The sequence below is a fragment of the Balaenoptera musculus genome, chromosome 1, assembly GCF_009873245.2.
Source record: "Balaenoptera musculus isolate JJ_BM4_2016_0621 chromosome 1, mBalMus1.pri.v3, whole genome shotgun sequence".
NCBI classification, from domain to species: Eukaryota; Metazoa; Chordata; class Mammalia; order Artiodactyla; family Balaenopteridae; genus Balaenoptera; species Balaenoptera musculus.
The window spans coordinates 16,109,041-16,122,307 of NC_045785.1; the positions used below are offsets into that span (position 1 = coordinate 16,109,041).

General features: G+C 37.3%; 1 protein-coding gene across 7 annotated transcripts in view; it reads right to left on the reverse strand.

Annotated features, from left to right (window-relative positions):
* The window catches only part of EIF4G3 (eukaryotic translation initiation factor 4 gamma 3), a 391,513-nt gene that overhangs the window by 186,566 nt on the left and 191,680 nt on the right, over window positions 1–13,267 (reverse strand). For 4 of the 7 annotated variants that reach the window (XM_036862726.1, XM_036862727.1, XM_036862724.1 and 1 more), the window contains 3 exons: window positions 5,878–5,973; window positions 4,354–4,467; window positions 787–819 (listed from right to left, as the gene is read on the reverse strand). In XM_036862726.1, the coding sequence (XP_036718621.1) occupies window positions 787–819; window positions 4,354–4,467; window positions 5,878–5,973 (243 nt within the window). The remainder of the gene's footprint in view (window positions 1–786; window positions 820–4,353; window positions 4,468–5,877; window positions 5,974–13,267) is intronic. The other 3 variants (XM_036862729.1, XM_036862728.1, XM_036862730.1) reach the window with 3 other exon arrangements.

The following is a 13,267-nucleotide window of genomic DNA, read 5'->3' on the forward strand; positions in this document are numbered from 1 at the left end:
GTAGACTGGTAATATAAACCCAGATCTATCAGATTTAGAATTTAGTAGGCTCTTTCTACTATAGAATGCGAAAATGTTTCAGAACACTTTGGGGAAAAAACCCTGCAAGTCTTTTTCTTTTTCCCAAACCATCCCTTCTAGTATATTCCTGCTAAGTAAACTAGTGTCTGCATATACATTTTTGAAATTTTAATTTATACAATTACTTCAAAAAGAACAAATAGGCTAAAAATATTAAAATTAAATAAGGTATCTATTTTCTATATATCCTAAGAATAAAGATAGTTCTATGCAGCAAATGAATGTATATTATTGTTAATGAATCTGTTATTAGGTCTAAGTTAGTAACTGAGATTAAGTGGTTTTAGAAATACTAATGCTATTTTATACACATCAATACAAGTTACATCAGGATGTTAACAGAAAACCCTTAGAATGTTGCCTATTCCATTCAGTTAAATTTAAACTTAATACAGGTATCCACAAAATCTGTAAGGGCTTAATATATCTAAACATTTTCAAGGTCCTCTAAATTCAGAGCAATTATTTTTTGGAAAGTAAAAAAACTCTATTATTTTTAAACTGTGTAATAAACAGAAGGAAATTGGTTTGTTAATAACAAAATGCTGTGAAATACAAAAAGAACTGTATTACCTCAGACCGAAGCTACTCCGGAAAAGAGTAGTTTGAGTGGGTCCATGGAATGGCAGCATTCTAAGAGTCAGAAACTACTAAAGCCCCCACCTATTAGTTAAGGGTAATAGTGAAGGGGCAAGGGTACAGTACCTGATGATGGGCAGGTCGAGGCCCCGCTGCAAACTGAGAAAAGGAGGGAAAACAAACACAAAAGGAAAGGCACAAAGAGTCAGAAACACCACAACAAAAACCAAAATGTCACACATTATGCCAAAAGAAATAAAACCCACAAGAAAAAAAAACACAAACAGTCAAAGCTTTGCTGCAGGACAGTGACAGACAGGTACTGAGAGTCAAGAGGTTAACACCTCTACCAGAAATAGTTTGCCATTTATCAGCTGGGAGAGAAACAGCTAAGCTGTTAGGCACATATAGGTGCTTCTCTGAAAGGAATTTTTTTAAACCCTAAAATAAAGCAAAAGAAAGTTTGAAACACTAAGTGGTTATATTAAGACAAACATATGAAAAGTCAACTATGCTTATGCAACTGATACAACTAGAGGGAATGAGAAATGCTTTTACATTACAAGAAATAGCCAGGAGGTAATTATAATGTCCAGCAGGAAATAAAGAATGTAATAGGATGGATTTCAAATTTACTTAAGTTAAATGGATATCTCACACATGAAATGGAAATTTCAGTATCTTCCTTTGTTTCTTGGACTTAAAGATTAAAATTTATCTATTATAAATATATAAGCATATATAAATATATGTAAAATATATGTATGATATATAAATATATGTAAATATATAAATAATTATATATATTTAAATTCAATTTACTAGTAATGTTTAATACCAGGCATATGAAAGCAAACAGTAGTAAAGAACATCATTCTGTAACGTGAGTAATCAAAGTGGTACTATTATAAGCTCAAGAAGAAAAAAAGAGTAAAAGAAGTCAAATCTCTCAATTACTATTTATACACAACAGCACAAGACTGTATACATGTACCTACTGCTATCTGATATTGAGAATAAAAGCCAAAGAAAACCTAACTTCTTAGCTAAATCATAGAGTACTTGAAAGCAGATAATACATATTCCAACTCTTACTTTCACTAACTTAGAATGGAAGAAAAAGCTTTTTCACCCATCAAATTTTAAATACAAAATCTCTAAGATCAAATAATTCTTCATCAGAGCAAAACTGGGCTTCCAAAGTGATTTTACTAAAAAGAACAGAGGAATTATTCGGGCACGCAGAGTCATGTACTGGCTACCTACACATTAACTACTGAAACGTTAACCACCCTCTTTAACAGTTAACAGAAAATATTTAGTAAGCAGTTTTGAATGCAAACCTTATAAGATTTTACTTAAAACATTTAAAGAGCTAAAATACATATTTTCCTTCAGTTGTTTGAGCCTTCCTTCCGTTAGCTCATTATAATGGGTAAACCAGACTGAAGATGAACTAAGAAACAAACCCTCATACTCAGAATTTAAGTTACCCACAATAGCATATGCAAGAGATTTGGAATTATTTCCTCCACTGCCATTATTTAATATAAAAAATTTTCAAGAAATTGCAGTGGGTCACAAGCCACAATGTAGGAAATGACTGAAGACAGCTCTATCAAGAATTTACCTTAGAAGCTAAAATATATACCTATTATTCAAGTAATGAAAAGTACCTTAACATATTTTGAAGTTATTCAGTACAACTTAATGAGCTCTCCATGACCTGTACGATTAAAGGGTGTTAGCCAGCCATTATATCTGCTAACAACCATTGTAAAATAGTTTTTCAGAATGACGATAATGGCGGCTACAGTTCTTGCAGAACATTTTCTCTTCAAAGAAACTGATGTCTTATATTTTCAGTTTTCCAACTATGAAAAGAACACAGATCAAACCTCTACTATGGACATCAAGCTTCAAGAATAGGTTAATACCACCCAGGTGGTATTAAAGTGGAGCGGGGGGTAGAAGTGAGATGTTTCTTCATGACACTTTTGAAGGAAATGGGAGAGAAGGGCCACGTTAAAAAATTAACCTTAGTACAGTAGTACCTGTCTTATCACTGTTCCACAGAAAGGCCCCATTTCTAAGGCTCTAAAATAAAAGTTGAAACTTTATATATTTGGAATGTTCCAGTCAAAAGAGAATTTTCTATGAGCAAGAGGAGTACCTTATAAAATTACACATATATTAAAAAAAAAAGTTAGTGGGAAAGTACCCTAGTCTATTTTGCACTAGTCACCATTGGCTATTGAGTTTTTCATTTGTAATGACAATAGTCTTAATCCTATGGGTAACTGTAAGCAACAGAACAAACTGTAGTCGCTGCTGGCTCATATTAAAAATAGAAACTTTTGTTTCTTTTTTCTTTTTCTTTTTTTTTTAAAGAGGGGTCTTTAAGATGGTGAGGACTGTAGATATTAAGGAAAGCAGTCTTCTGTGAACTTGGATCCAATGTTAATGCCACCCACTCACCCACCCACCCACTCACTCACTCTTCTGTGCACAGTTTGTAACTGAGCATGGCCAACATATATTGATATAACTTTGGCACTTAGCACCACAGAATATAAAAATAACCAATGGTTACAGGTTACTGCAAAAGCCAAACTGTCCTCCTCTCCCGATTAAGCATTCAATAGTTTCACTATTTTGGAAGCTATTAAAAAACAAATTACAGTTTAAAGAGTTCCAATACAACCAGAAAATGGAACATATAGGTAGCTTATCACTATTTTTTTTACTTTTAAACAAGACTTTCAAAAATATAAATTTAACTAAGATACTAAGTATCAAGTAGAAATACAGGCACAAAGATCACCTCAAGGAGGGAGGGGGGCCACTTGAAGCCAGTTGGATTGCAAAGGCAGCTGTCCAGGGAAGAACAGAGAAGCCTAAACTGTGCAATTGCCAATGGCCCATTAATGCAGAAATAGAACGGAGTAAGCTTTAGCTGCTCTACAAAGCCATGGGAAGAGTCCCTTCCTTAGTGCAACAGCTTACCTCTCCTCACCAGTTGGGACAGCTGTGGGATGGATGAGACTAGACTATGGCAACTTGGGATGTCAGAAGAAATGCAATCCTGCCAAATTCCAAACCCAACTTCACCCTCCCAGCACCAACACAAATGAAGCAAAGAAAACTGGACCCAAAACAACAAGCAAGAGTAGTGTGGGGTCTGCTAGTCTTGCACTTGTTTTGGGGTACGTAATGGAATGTTATGTGTGTGGTTTTTAGTAATGGGGGTGGTAATGGTCACTAGCAGAGCAGATGGTAAAAATTGCATAGAGGATAGTGTCTGAAGAGTTTATGACCACAGAAAAATGGCTGACAACTATAGACAGTTTTCCCCTTGATATTCAATTATAAAATGGAAAGAGGGAAAAAGAAGCCTTGAAATTTATCTTTTAAAATCAAATTCATCTGAAAGGGATATCCCTCTTCAAGTTTAAAATAAAGAAGAATCTAAACCCCAAATTACTCCTGTCTAATTCCCAATAGAGAAGACCCACCCAATTTGTTATTCTTTTCCCCACTGTGCCTGGCAAAAACTGCCATGCTAGGTTAGACTTTCAGAGAGGAAGCAATCAGTGCATTTGTGTTCATCAGCCAATAAATGGATGTGGTCAAAAATAATGAGTGCCAGAGGCACCACTGCCTGCAAGAAGTACAGTTTGTTATATTGCTTACAATGCAGTATTTTATCCAGCCTCTTCCAGCCAAGGACCTGTAAACGGGAGTCTGTTCCAAAACCTTCCTCCTCTTCCAGTTGTCTGTGCAATGTATTGGCACTGTTCTGCTGGGCTGTCAAAAAAACTGGTTTAGAGATGCAGCTCTTCAGTCAGGTTTTGCGCCAGTTCTAACCATGTAAATTTAATTCTTTTTTTTTTCCCCCCAATAATTATAAAAGGGGTAGAGGGGTAAAAAAGGGCCACAGAATCCTTTGCAATAAGAGCTTACCACAAGGTTCCATGTTTAATGATTAGAACCGGGGCCTATCTAAATTAATCTGGTGAGATCTCAGGCCCACTCCAAGTAGTCAAGTGTTCACATTCCCAAACCACTCTCAGAACAAAACTTGCATCAGACATCTTGTTGACCATTTCGGCAAAAAAACCCAAAAAACAAAAAACAAACAAAAAAACCCAGACAAGCAAACAGGCAACTAGGACCAAAGTCCCACCTCCTTAGAATGGTTCCACCCCCTGGGAAGAACCAGGATCTAAGAACAGGTATTGGAGAAGAGGGCAATAGGGAAAAGGAAGGTAGGAGGAGGGTAAGAAAGAGATTACATTTTGGTGAAGTCTGTGATCTCCTAGTTCTTTGAGCAATTCTATCACATATTTCAATATTCCTAAATTCATGCATAAAACCAAATGAACAGGAGCTAATGCAATGAAATATTCCTGTACTACAGGCAAAACAGCAAAGGTGGAGAACCAAAAGAAGATCCCTGTATTCTGAGGAAAACACAGAGCTGAGATACAAGTAGGGGTGTGAGAGACAATGTGAGATGTTACAGAAGCACCTTCTAGCAAAAACTAATCATGCAGGGCAGGAAACAACATTCTAAGGAATGGACAGCTGAAGCCACTGTACACTTCTGTGAAACAGAAGGATGAACCTTGAGTAAATTCTCAGTCTTTGCAATACTTATTGCAATCCATGTAAAAGATGAGCAAAGAGGATGATAGCATTTACACTTGTATGACAATTTATTTACCGTCTGAAGAAATAAATACACTATTGGTGTAAGTCATGCATATGTCCACACAGTCAAATAGTTAGAACTGATCTAGTAACAACGATTCAGAAGTCATACTTCCCAAAACACTGGAATTTCAGAGTCCAATTAATGAAATTTAATTTACTTTCAAAATCATGCTTTACACTTCTCCTGAATTTTGAACAGTACAAATAACAAATTAAGAGCTGAGATGAAGTGAACTTGAATGCAACCAGAACTTGAATGACACAGAAAAGTAAAAGATAAAAAGCTCCATTTCTTCTTGTTCTTAATAAATTCAAATTATTCCTATAGGAAAGGTCTGAAAATGCAATGCTATCCAATAATAATAGTAATAATAATTTTAAAAGTTGTTTTGGTAAAAATTTTCTAAAATCGAGTAAAAATATTAGCCAAAAGAACCTAAGCTACTCCAAACACAAACTTAGGTGGAGAATATTATCTAGAACAAGTTTCTGCTTACTTACCGGAGAACGGGTCTGAGGTTGTGAATTCATTGTCTGAGGAGCTTGAGGGTATACCAACGTGGTTGGACCTGCATTCTGTCCAGAGGGATAAGGGGTCTGTCAAAGAATGGCAAGAACAATATCATAACGTGAGTAAATATGGCATAGTAACTCAAATTCAAGGAGTTTAAAAGTTTAGGAAAGTGTTTATTAATGTGGTTTACAGCTCTACTTTTAAAAACTTATCTTTATCACAATATCCAGCAATTCAGAATCAGTGCAGCTTTTTTAGAAGTTTTCTTAAATCTCCTGATGAGAAGCAATTTCATCACACTACTCAGAATGGTGAGCAATTTAAAACTTATGAATAATTTATTTCTGGAAGTTTCTATGTAGTATTTTCAGACTGTGGTTGACTGCAGTCAACCGTTAACTGAAACCTTGGAAAGTGAAATTGCAGATAAGGGGGGAATACTGTACTTTATTCTCAACAGTTAGTTGGTGGTATACTGAAGCATAAACTTCTGGCTGTCAAGATAATAAATACAGCATTGAGATGTACCCCTTATGAAAACACAGAGAAATGTAATCTCTTTCTACACTTCAAAAAGTTGCATAAGAACTTAGCCCTCTCATAACTAGTGTATTACAGAAAGGAACAGCAGCCAATTTTTTTCACAGAAGATGCTAAAAATGTGCATGCTGGCCATATTTGATCTTATTCAAACTTTTCACCAGTATCTTCAACACTAGAGCCATATAAGTAAACACACAACTAACTGCAAAAGAAGTATGTGAATTAACATCCAGGCTCAAGTTCTTTCACTCAGTAATACCACCCTTACTGTCCACACATAGCTGGTGCTCTATCAATATTGAAACTCTATCATTGCTCTCAAAATGAATACTAATAAAACAAAGAATTTATTTTCCTTTAGCTTAGAATTACTCTTTTAAACAGACAAAAAATAATCAAGTACTTCTTCTCATATTTAAATTGTATGTATGCGAAGAGCTGATGCATACTCTGTACACAAGCAGTTTCACCTGAATGCAAAGCATAACATCTGATGACTGCCACACATGGATGTGATTCCTCTCTCACAATGTATGCCATTGTGCCGTTAGCAATATATATATATATTTTTGTTGTTGTTGTTAACGGACTCGGGTCCTCTTTATTTTTTATTTTATTTTTTTAATTTTTGGCTGCCTTGGGTCTTCCTTACTGCGCGCGGGCTTTTTGTAGTTGCGGTGAGAGGAGGCTACTCTTCATTGCGGTGCGCGGGCTTCTCATAGCAGCGGCTTCTCTTGTTGCGGAGCACGGGCTCTAGGCGCGTGGGCTTCAGTAGTTGCAGTACGCGGGCTCAGTAGTTGCGGCACGCTGGCCCTAGGGCACGCGGGTTTCAGTAGTTGTGGTGTATGGGCCCTAGAGCACAGGCTCAGTAGTTGTGGCGCACGGGCTTAGATGCTCTGCAGCATGAGGGAATCTTTCCGGATCAGGGATTGAATCCGTGTCCCCTGCGTTGGCAGGATTCTTAGCCACTGTGCCACCAGGGAAGTCTCCCATTTGCAATATGTTAATAGGTGCATTGATAAAGAAATTTTGCCAATAGCTCACTCAGCTTTCTTGTAGAGAATCTGTCCATTCTTTGTGACTGGTTTTAGAAATTTCAAGGAATGATTTGACTTGTACCTGTTGTTGAGGCAGGGAGTACAACTGTGAAAGATGCCTCTATGCTTTTCCTCTCTTCTCTGCATTTAATGACATGATTAACCAAGTTTATTGATTAAATTATTCTGGAGTAACTTCTTCAATATACTATTACACTTTGTTGAAAAACATTGCAAAAGCCTTAATGGGAACATTCTATGAACATGTTTCATAACATCAAATGTATAGAGAACTAGGGATAGATAGTCATTTTGATAGTCATCATAGATTTTGTTTGTACTTTCCTTTTCAAATACCTTCAAAGTTATCACAAAGATTTACTTCTCCAAGACTATATACATGAATGCTTTATATTTAAATGGCAATCCAGTTCACTGTACAAGTTTACAAGTAGAGACATATTCTCATTTTCATCATTACTTTCAAGTTTCAATGAACTCTCTTAAGTCACTGACTTTTTTTATTAACTGGAGGTAACAACAAAAACTAGCAAATGGTGGTAACTGACTATCTGTTAACGGAATGCCAGTGAAGGAAGACAAGCCAATCAAAACACACTGTACTGCATACATAACCTTTAAGTCCATAATAACTATTTAAAAAACAGTGATTGTGACAATTAAAGATAGAAATCTGAGGGTGAATCCCATTACAACACAGAACACACTAACAGCAACTTAGGTACAGATGCTGACGGTTTTCAAAATAAGGATATGTGAAAAAATTAATAAGATTTTCAATTTTCAAAATAGAAGGGAATTAAGCAAACAAAAATAATTATAGCATTTAGATAGCTCTTAATATGTTTCAGAAACCATTCTAAGCACTTCACATATGACACGGAGATGAAAGGTTATTTCTCTTAAAACACTCACTTCCCCTTAAATAAATACTGCCGTAAAGACTAATTTCAATATTGTGCACATGTGTGCGGACACACATAAATCTGATTTAAAAATTATGTAGCCATAGCCTTTCAAAGAGCTATCAGGTGATACTTACCAAATTTTAAATAAGCTTATCCTTTTACTCCACAATTCCATTTCAAGAAATTGACCCTAAAGATAAATTCATAATGGCAAAAAATAAAGAAGCACTCCATATTTCCATTTATAAGAGAGAGGTTAAAGTAAGCTATAGTCAGTCTAAGAGAGAACGTAGTGTAGTCTTTGAGCTAAGAAAGAATGAGGTAAATCTACATACACTGTCATGGAAAGATATCTATAATATTAAGTGACATAAGCAAATCATAGAATTAGTAAGAATAAAAATCCTATTTCTGTAGTGTTTTTTGATATATGCTAATAGTATACTCAAAGATGTCTTAGGAAGACATATAGCAAACTTAAAATTGCTACTTTGCAGAAATAGAATTGAAAGGGGGATATAGGATACAACTTGTAGGTTTTATTTTATATACTCTGTATTAAGGGCACACCTCATTTTATTGTGCTGGGTGTTACTGCACTTCACAGATACTTTGATTTTTACAAATTGAAGGTTTGCAGGAACCCTGCATCAAGCATGTCTTTTTTTTTTTTTTAAGTATAGTTGATTTACAATGTGGTATTAGTTTCAGGTGTACAGCAAACTGATTCAGTTATATGTATCTACATATATTCTTTTTCAGATTCTTTTCCATTATAGGTTATTACAAGGTATTGAATATAGTTCCCTGTGCTATATAAGCATGATTATCAACTCTATTTTCCCAGTAACACTTGCTCACTTCATGTCTCTGTGTCACATTTTGGTAATTCTCGCAATATTTTAAACTTTTTCATTATTATTATTATATTTGCTATGGTGACCTGTGATCAGTGATCTTTGATGTTACTATTATAATTGTTTTGGGGCACCATGAACTACACCCATATAAGTCGGCGAACTTAATCCATAAATGCTGTGTGTATTCTGACTGCTCCACTGACAAGCTGTTCCCCATCTTTCTCACTCTCCTCGGGCCTCCCGATTCCCTGAGACACAACAGTATTGAAATTAGGCCAATTAATAACCCTGCGTTGGCCTCCAAGTGTTCAAGTGAAAGAAGAGTCCCATGCCTCTCATTTTAAATCAAAATCTAGAAATGATTAAGCTTAGCGAGGAAAGCATGTCGAAAGCTGAGATGCGCAGAAAGATAGGCCTCTTTCGCCAGACAGTTAGCCGAGTTGTGAATGCAAAGGAAAAGTTACTTCTTGAACGAAATTAAAACTGCTATTTCAGTGGACACACGAATGATAAGAAAACAAAACAGCCTTATTGCTGATATGGAGAAAATTTTAGTGGTCTGGAGAGATCAAACCGGCAACAACATTCCTTTAAGCCAAAACCTAACCCAGAGCAAGGTCCTAACTCTCTTTGGTTCTGAAGGCTGAGAGAGGTGAAGAATTTGCAGGAGGAAAGTTTGAAGCTAGCAGAGGTGGTTGGTTCATGAGGTGTTAGGAAAGAGGCTTGTATTTGTATGTCTCCATAACATACAAATACAAGGTGAAGCCACAAGTGCTGATGTAGAAGCTGCAGCAAGTTACCCATAATATCTAACTAAGGTAAGGAATGAAGGTGGCTACACTAAACTACAGATTTTCAGTGTAGATGAAACAGCCTTCCATTTAAGAAGATGCCTTCTAGGACTTCCATAGCTAGAGAGGAGAAGTCAATGTCTGGCTTCAAAGCTTCAAAAGACTGGCTGACTCTCTTGTTACGGGCTAATGCATCTGGTGACTTTTAGCTGAAGTCCGTGCTCATTTATCATTCCGAAAATCCTAGGGCCCTTAAGAATTCTGCTAAATCTACTCTGCCTGTGCTCTATACATGGAACAGCAAAGCCTGGATGACAACACATCTGTTGGCAGCATGGTTTACTGAATATTTTAAGCCCACTGTTGAGACCCACTGCTCAGAAAAAATGATGCCTTTCAAAATATTACTGCTCGTTGACAATGCACCTGGTCACCCAAGGGCTCTGAAGGAGATGTACGAGATTAATGATGTTTTCCTGCCTGCTCACACAACATCCATTCTGCAGCCCGTGAATCAAGGAGTAATTTCAACTTTCAGGTCGTATTATTTAATGAATACATTTCGTAAGACTATTTAGCTGCCATAGATAGTGATTCCTCTGATGGATCTGGGCACAGTAAATTGAAAACCTTCTGGAAAGGATTCACCATTCTGGATGTCACGAAGAACATTCGTGATTCATGAGAAGAGGTCAACATGTCAACAGTAACAGGAGTTTGGAAGAAGTTGATTCCAACTCCTGCGGGGTTCAAGACTTCAATGGAGCAGTCACTGTAGATGTGGTAGAAACAGTAAGAGAACTAGAATTAGAAGTGGAGCCTGAAGATGTGACTGAACTGCTGCAATCTCATAATAAAACTCTGTGACAGATGAGGAGTTGCTTCTTACGGATGAGCAAAGAAAGGGTTTCTTGAGATGGACTCTAATGACTACTGCAATGACAAGAGAGGATTTAGAATATTACATAAATTTAGCTGATAAAGCAGTGGCAGGTTTTGAGAGGACTGACTTCAGTATTTTGTTTTTTTAATTCTTATTTTATTTATTTATTTTTGGCTGTGTTGGGTCTTCGCCGCTGCACGCGGGCTTTCTCTAGCTGCAGTGAGCGGGGGCTACTCTTCATTGCGGTGCACGGGCTTCTCATTGCAGTGGCTTCTCTTGTTGCGGAGCACAGGCTCTAGGCACGCGGGCTTCAGTAGTTGTGGCTCGCAGACTCTAGAGCGCAGGCTCAGTAGTTGTGGCACGTGGGCTCAGTGGTTGTGGCTCGCGGACCCTAGAGCGCAGGCTCAGTAGTTGTGGCGCACGGGCTTAGTTGCTCTGTGGTATGTGGGATCTTCCCGGACCAAGGATCGAACCCGTGTCCCCTGCACTGGCAGGCAGATTCTTATCCACGGTGCCACCAGGGAAGCCCTGACTTCAGTTTTGAAAGACGTTCTACTGTGGGTAAAATGCTATCAAACAGCCTTGCTTGCTCCAGGGAAGTCGTTCGTGAAAAGAAGAGTCAGTTGATGCAGCAGACTTCAATGTTGTTTTATTTTAAGACGTTGCCACGGCCACCCCAGCCTTCAGCAGCCACCACCCTGGTCAGTCAGCAGCATCGACATCGAGGCAAGACCCTCTACCAGCAAAAAGATTATGACTTGCTGAAGGCTCAGATGATGGTTAGCATTTTTAACAATAAAGTACAGTTGATCCTCAAAAAACAGGGGTTTGATCTGTGTGGGTCCAATTACATGCGTATATTTTTCAATAAATACTACAGTGCTTCATGATGTATGTAAGTCAAATCAGTATGCTGTACACCCTACTGATACAGCACTGTTTGTCAATTACACCTCAGTAAAACTAGGGGAAATAAATAAATACTACAGTACTACACAATCTGTGGTTGGTTGAATCTGCAGATGTGGAACCAGGCATACAAAGTGCCAACTATGGGACTTAAACATCCATGGATTTTGGTATGTGTGGTGGGCCCTGGAACCAATCTCCCAAGTTGTTCAAGGGTCCACTGTGTTTTTTAATTAAGGTACATACATTGATTTTCTTAGACATAATGCTATCGCACACTTTATGCACTATCATATATAGTGTTAACATAACTTTTATATGCACTGGGAAACCAAAAAATTTGTGTGAATTGCATCACTGCAATATTCGCTTTATTGCAGTGTTCTGGAACCAAATCCACAATATTGCCGTGGTATGCCTATATGTATTTTTCCTTTTTCATTAGAATTGATTACTTTTATAATAAAAACTCATTGAAGATAAACTCTGTGATAGCTTCCCTTCTCTTCAACTTCCCTTCATGTGATAGAAAATAGTAAAGCAAACCAGAAAATCCAGTAGGAGGTCTGTATTTTGCAAAGTTTTAAATATTTCTGGCAAACAACTGAAATATGGTCTCATAAATCACAATGAAAGTAAATCAACAATATTTATGGAAATGTAACACAAAGACACTATGCTGTGGGCTATGTGCCTAAATGAGGCCAATAATATATGTTTACTGGTTTGTTTTTTTGTTTTGTTTTTTAAAATTTATTTATTTATTTATGGCTGTGTTGGGTCTTCGTTTCTGTGCGAGGGCTTTCTCTAGTTGTGGCAAGCGGGGGCCACTCTGCATCGCAGCGCACGGGCCTCTCATTATAGTGGCCTCTCGTTGCGGAGCACAGGCTCCAGACGCCCAGGCTCAGTAATTGTGGCTCACGGGCCTAGTTGCTCCGCAGCATGTGGGATCTTCCCAGACCAGGGCTCGACCCCATGTCCCCTTCATTGGCAGGCAGATTCTCAACCACTGCGCCGCCAGGGAAGCCCTGTTCACTGGTTTTTTAAGCTTCAAGAAATCCACAATTTAAGCAATAAAGAGATAGATAATAGATGTACGTAGTATTTACTCAGTATGATCCTTTGTAGTCATTAAAAAAGATACAGAGGAGCATTTAATGACATGGAAAGAATGATATTGAGAGAGAATGCTGAAATAAGCACATATAGGTACAGAATGTTGGTAGTATTTCAAGTCACTAGAGAAATACCTAAATTACTTAATAAATTGTGTTGGGATGACTAGATAATCGTCTAGGGGGAAGGAGGATATATACGCTCAACTCATGATACCAAAAAATTCCAGATTGATTAAAAATGTTGGAATGTAAAACATGACACTTTAAAGGTACCAGAGGAAAATCTATTTCTGTCATCTTAGAGCTG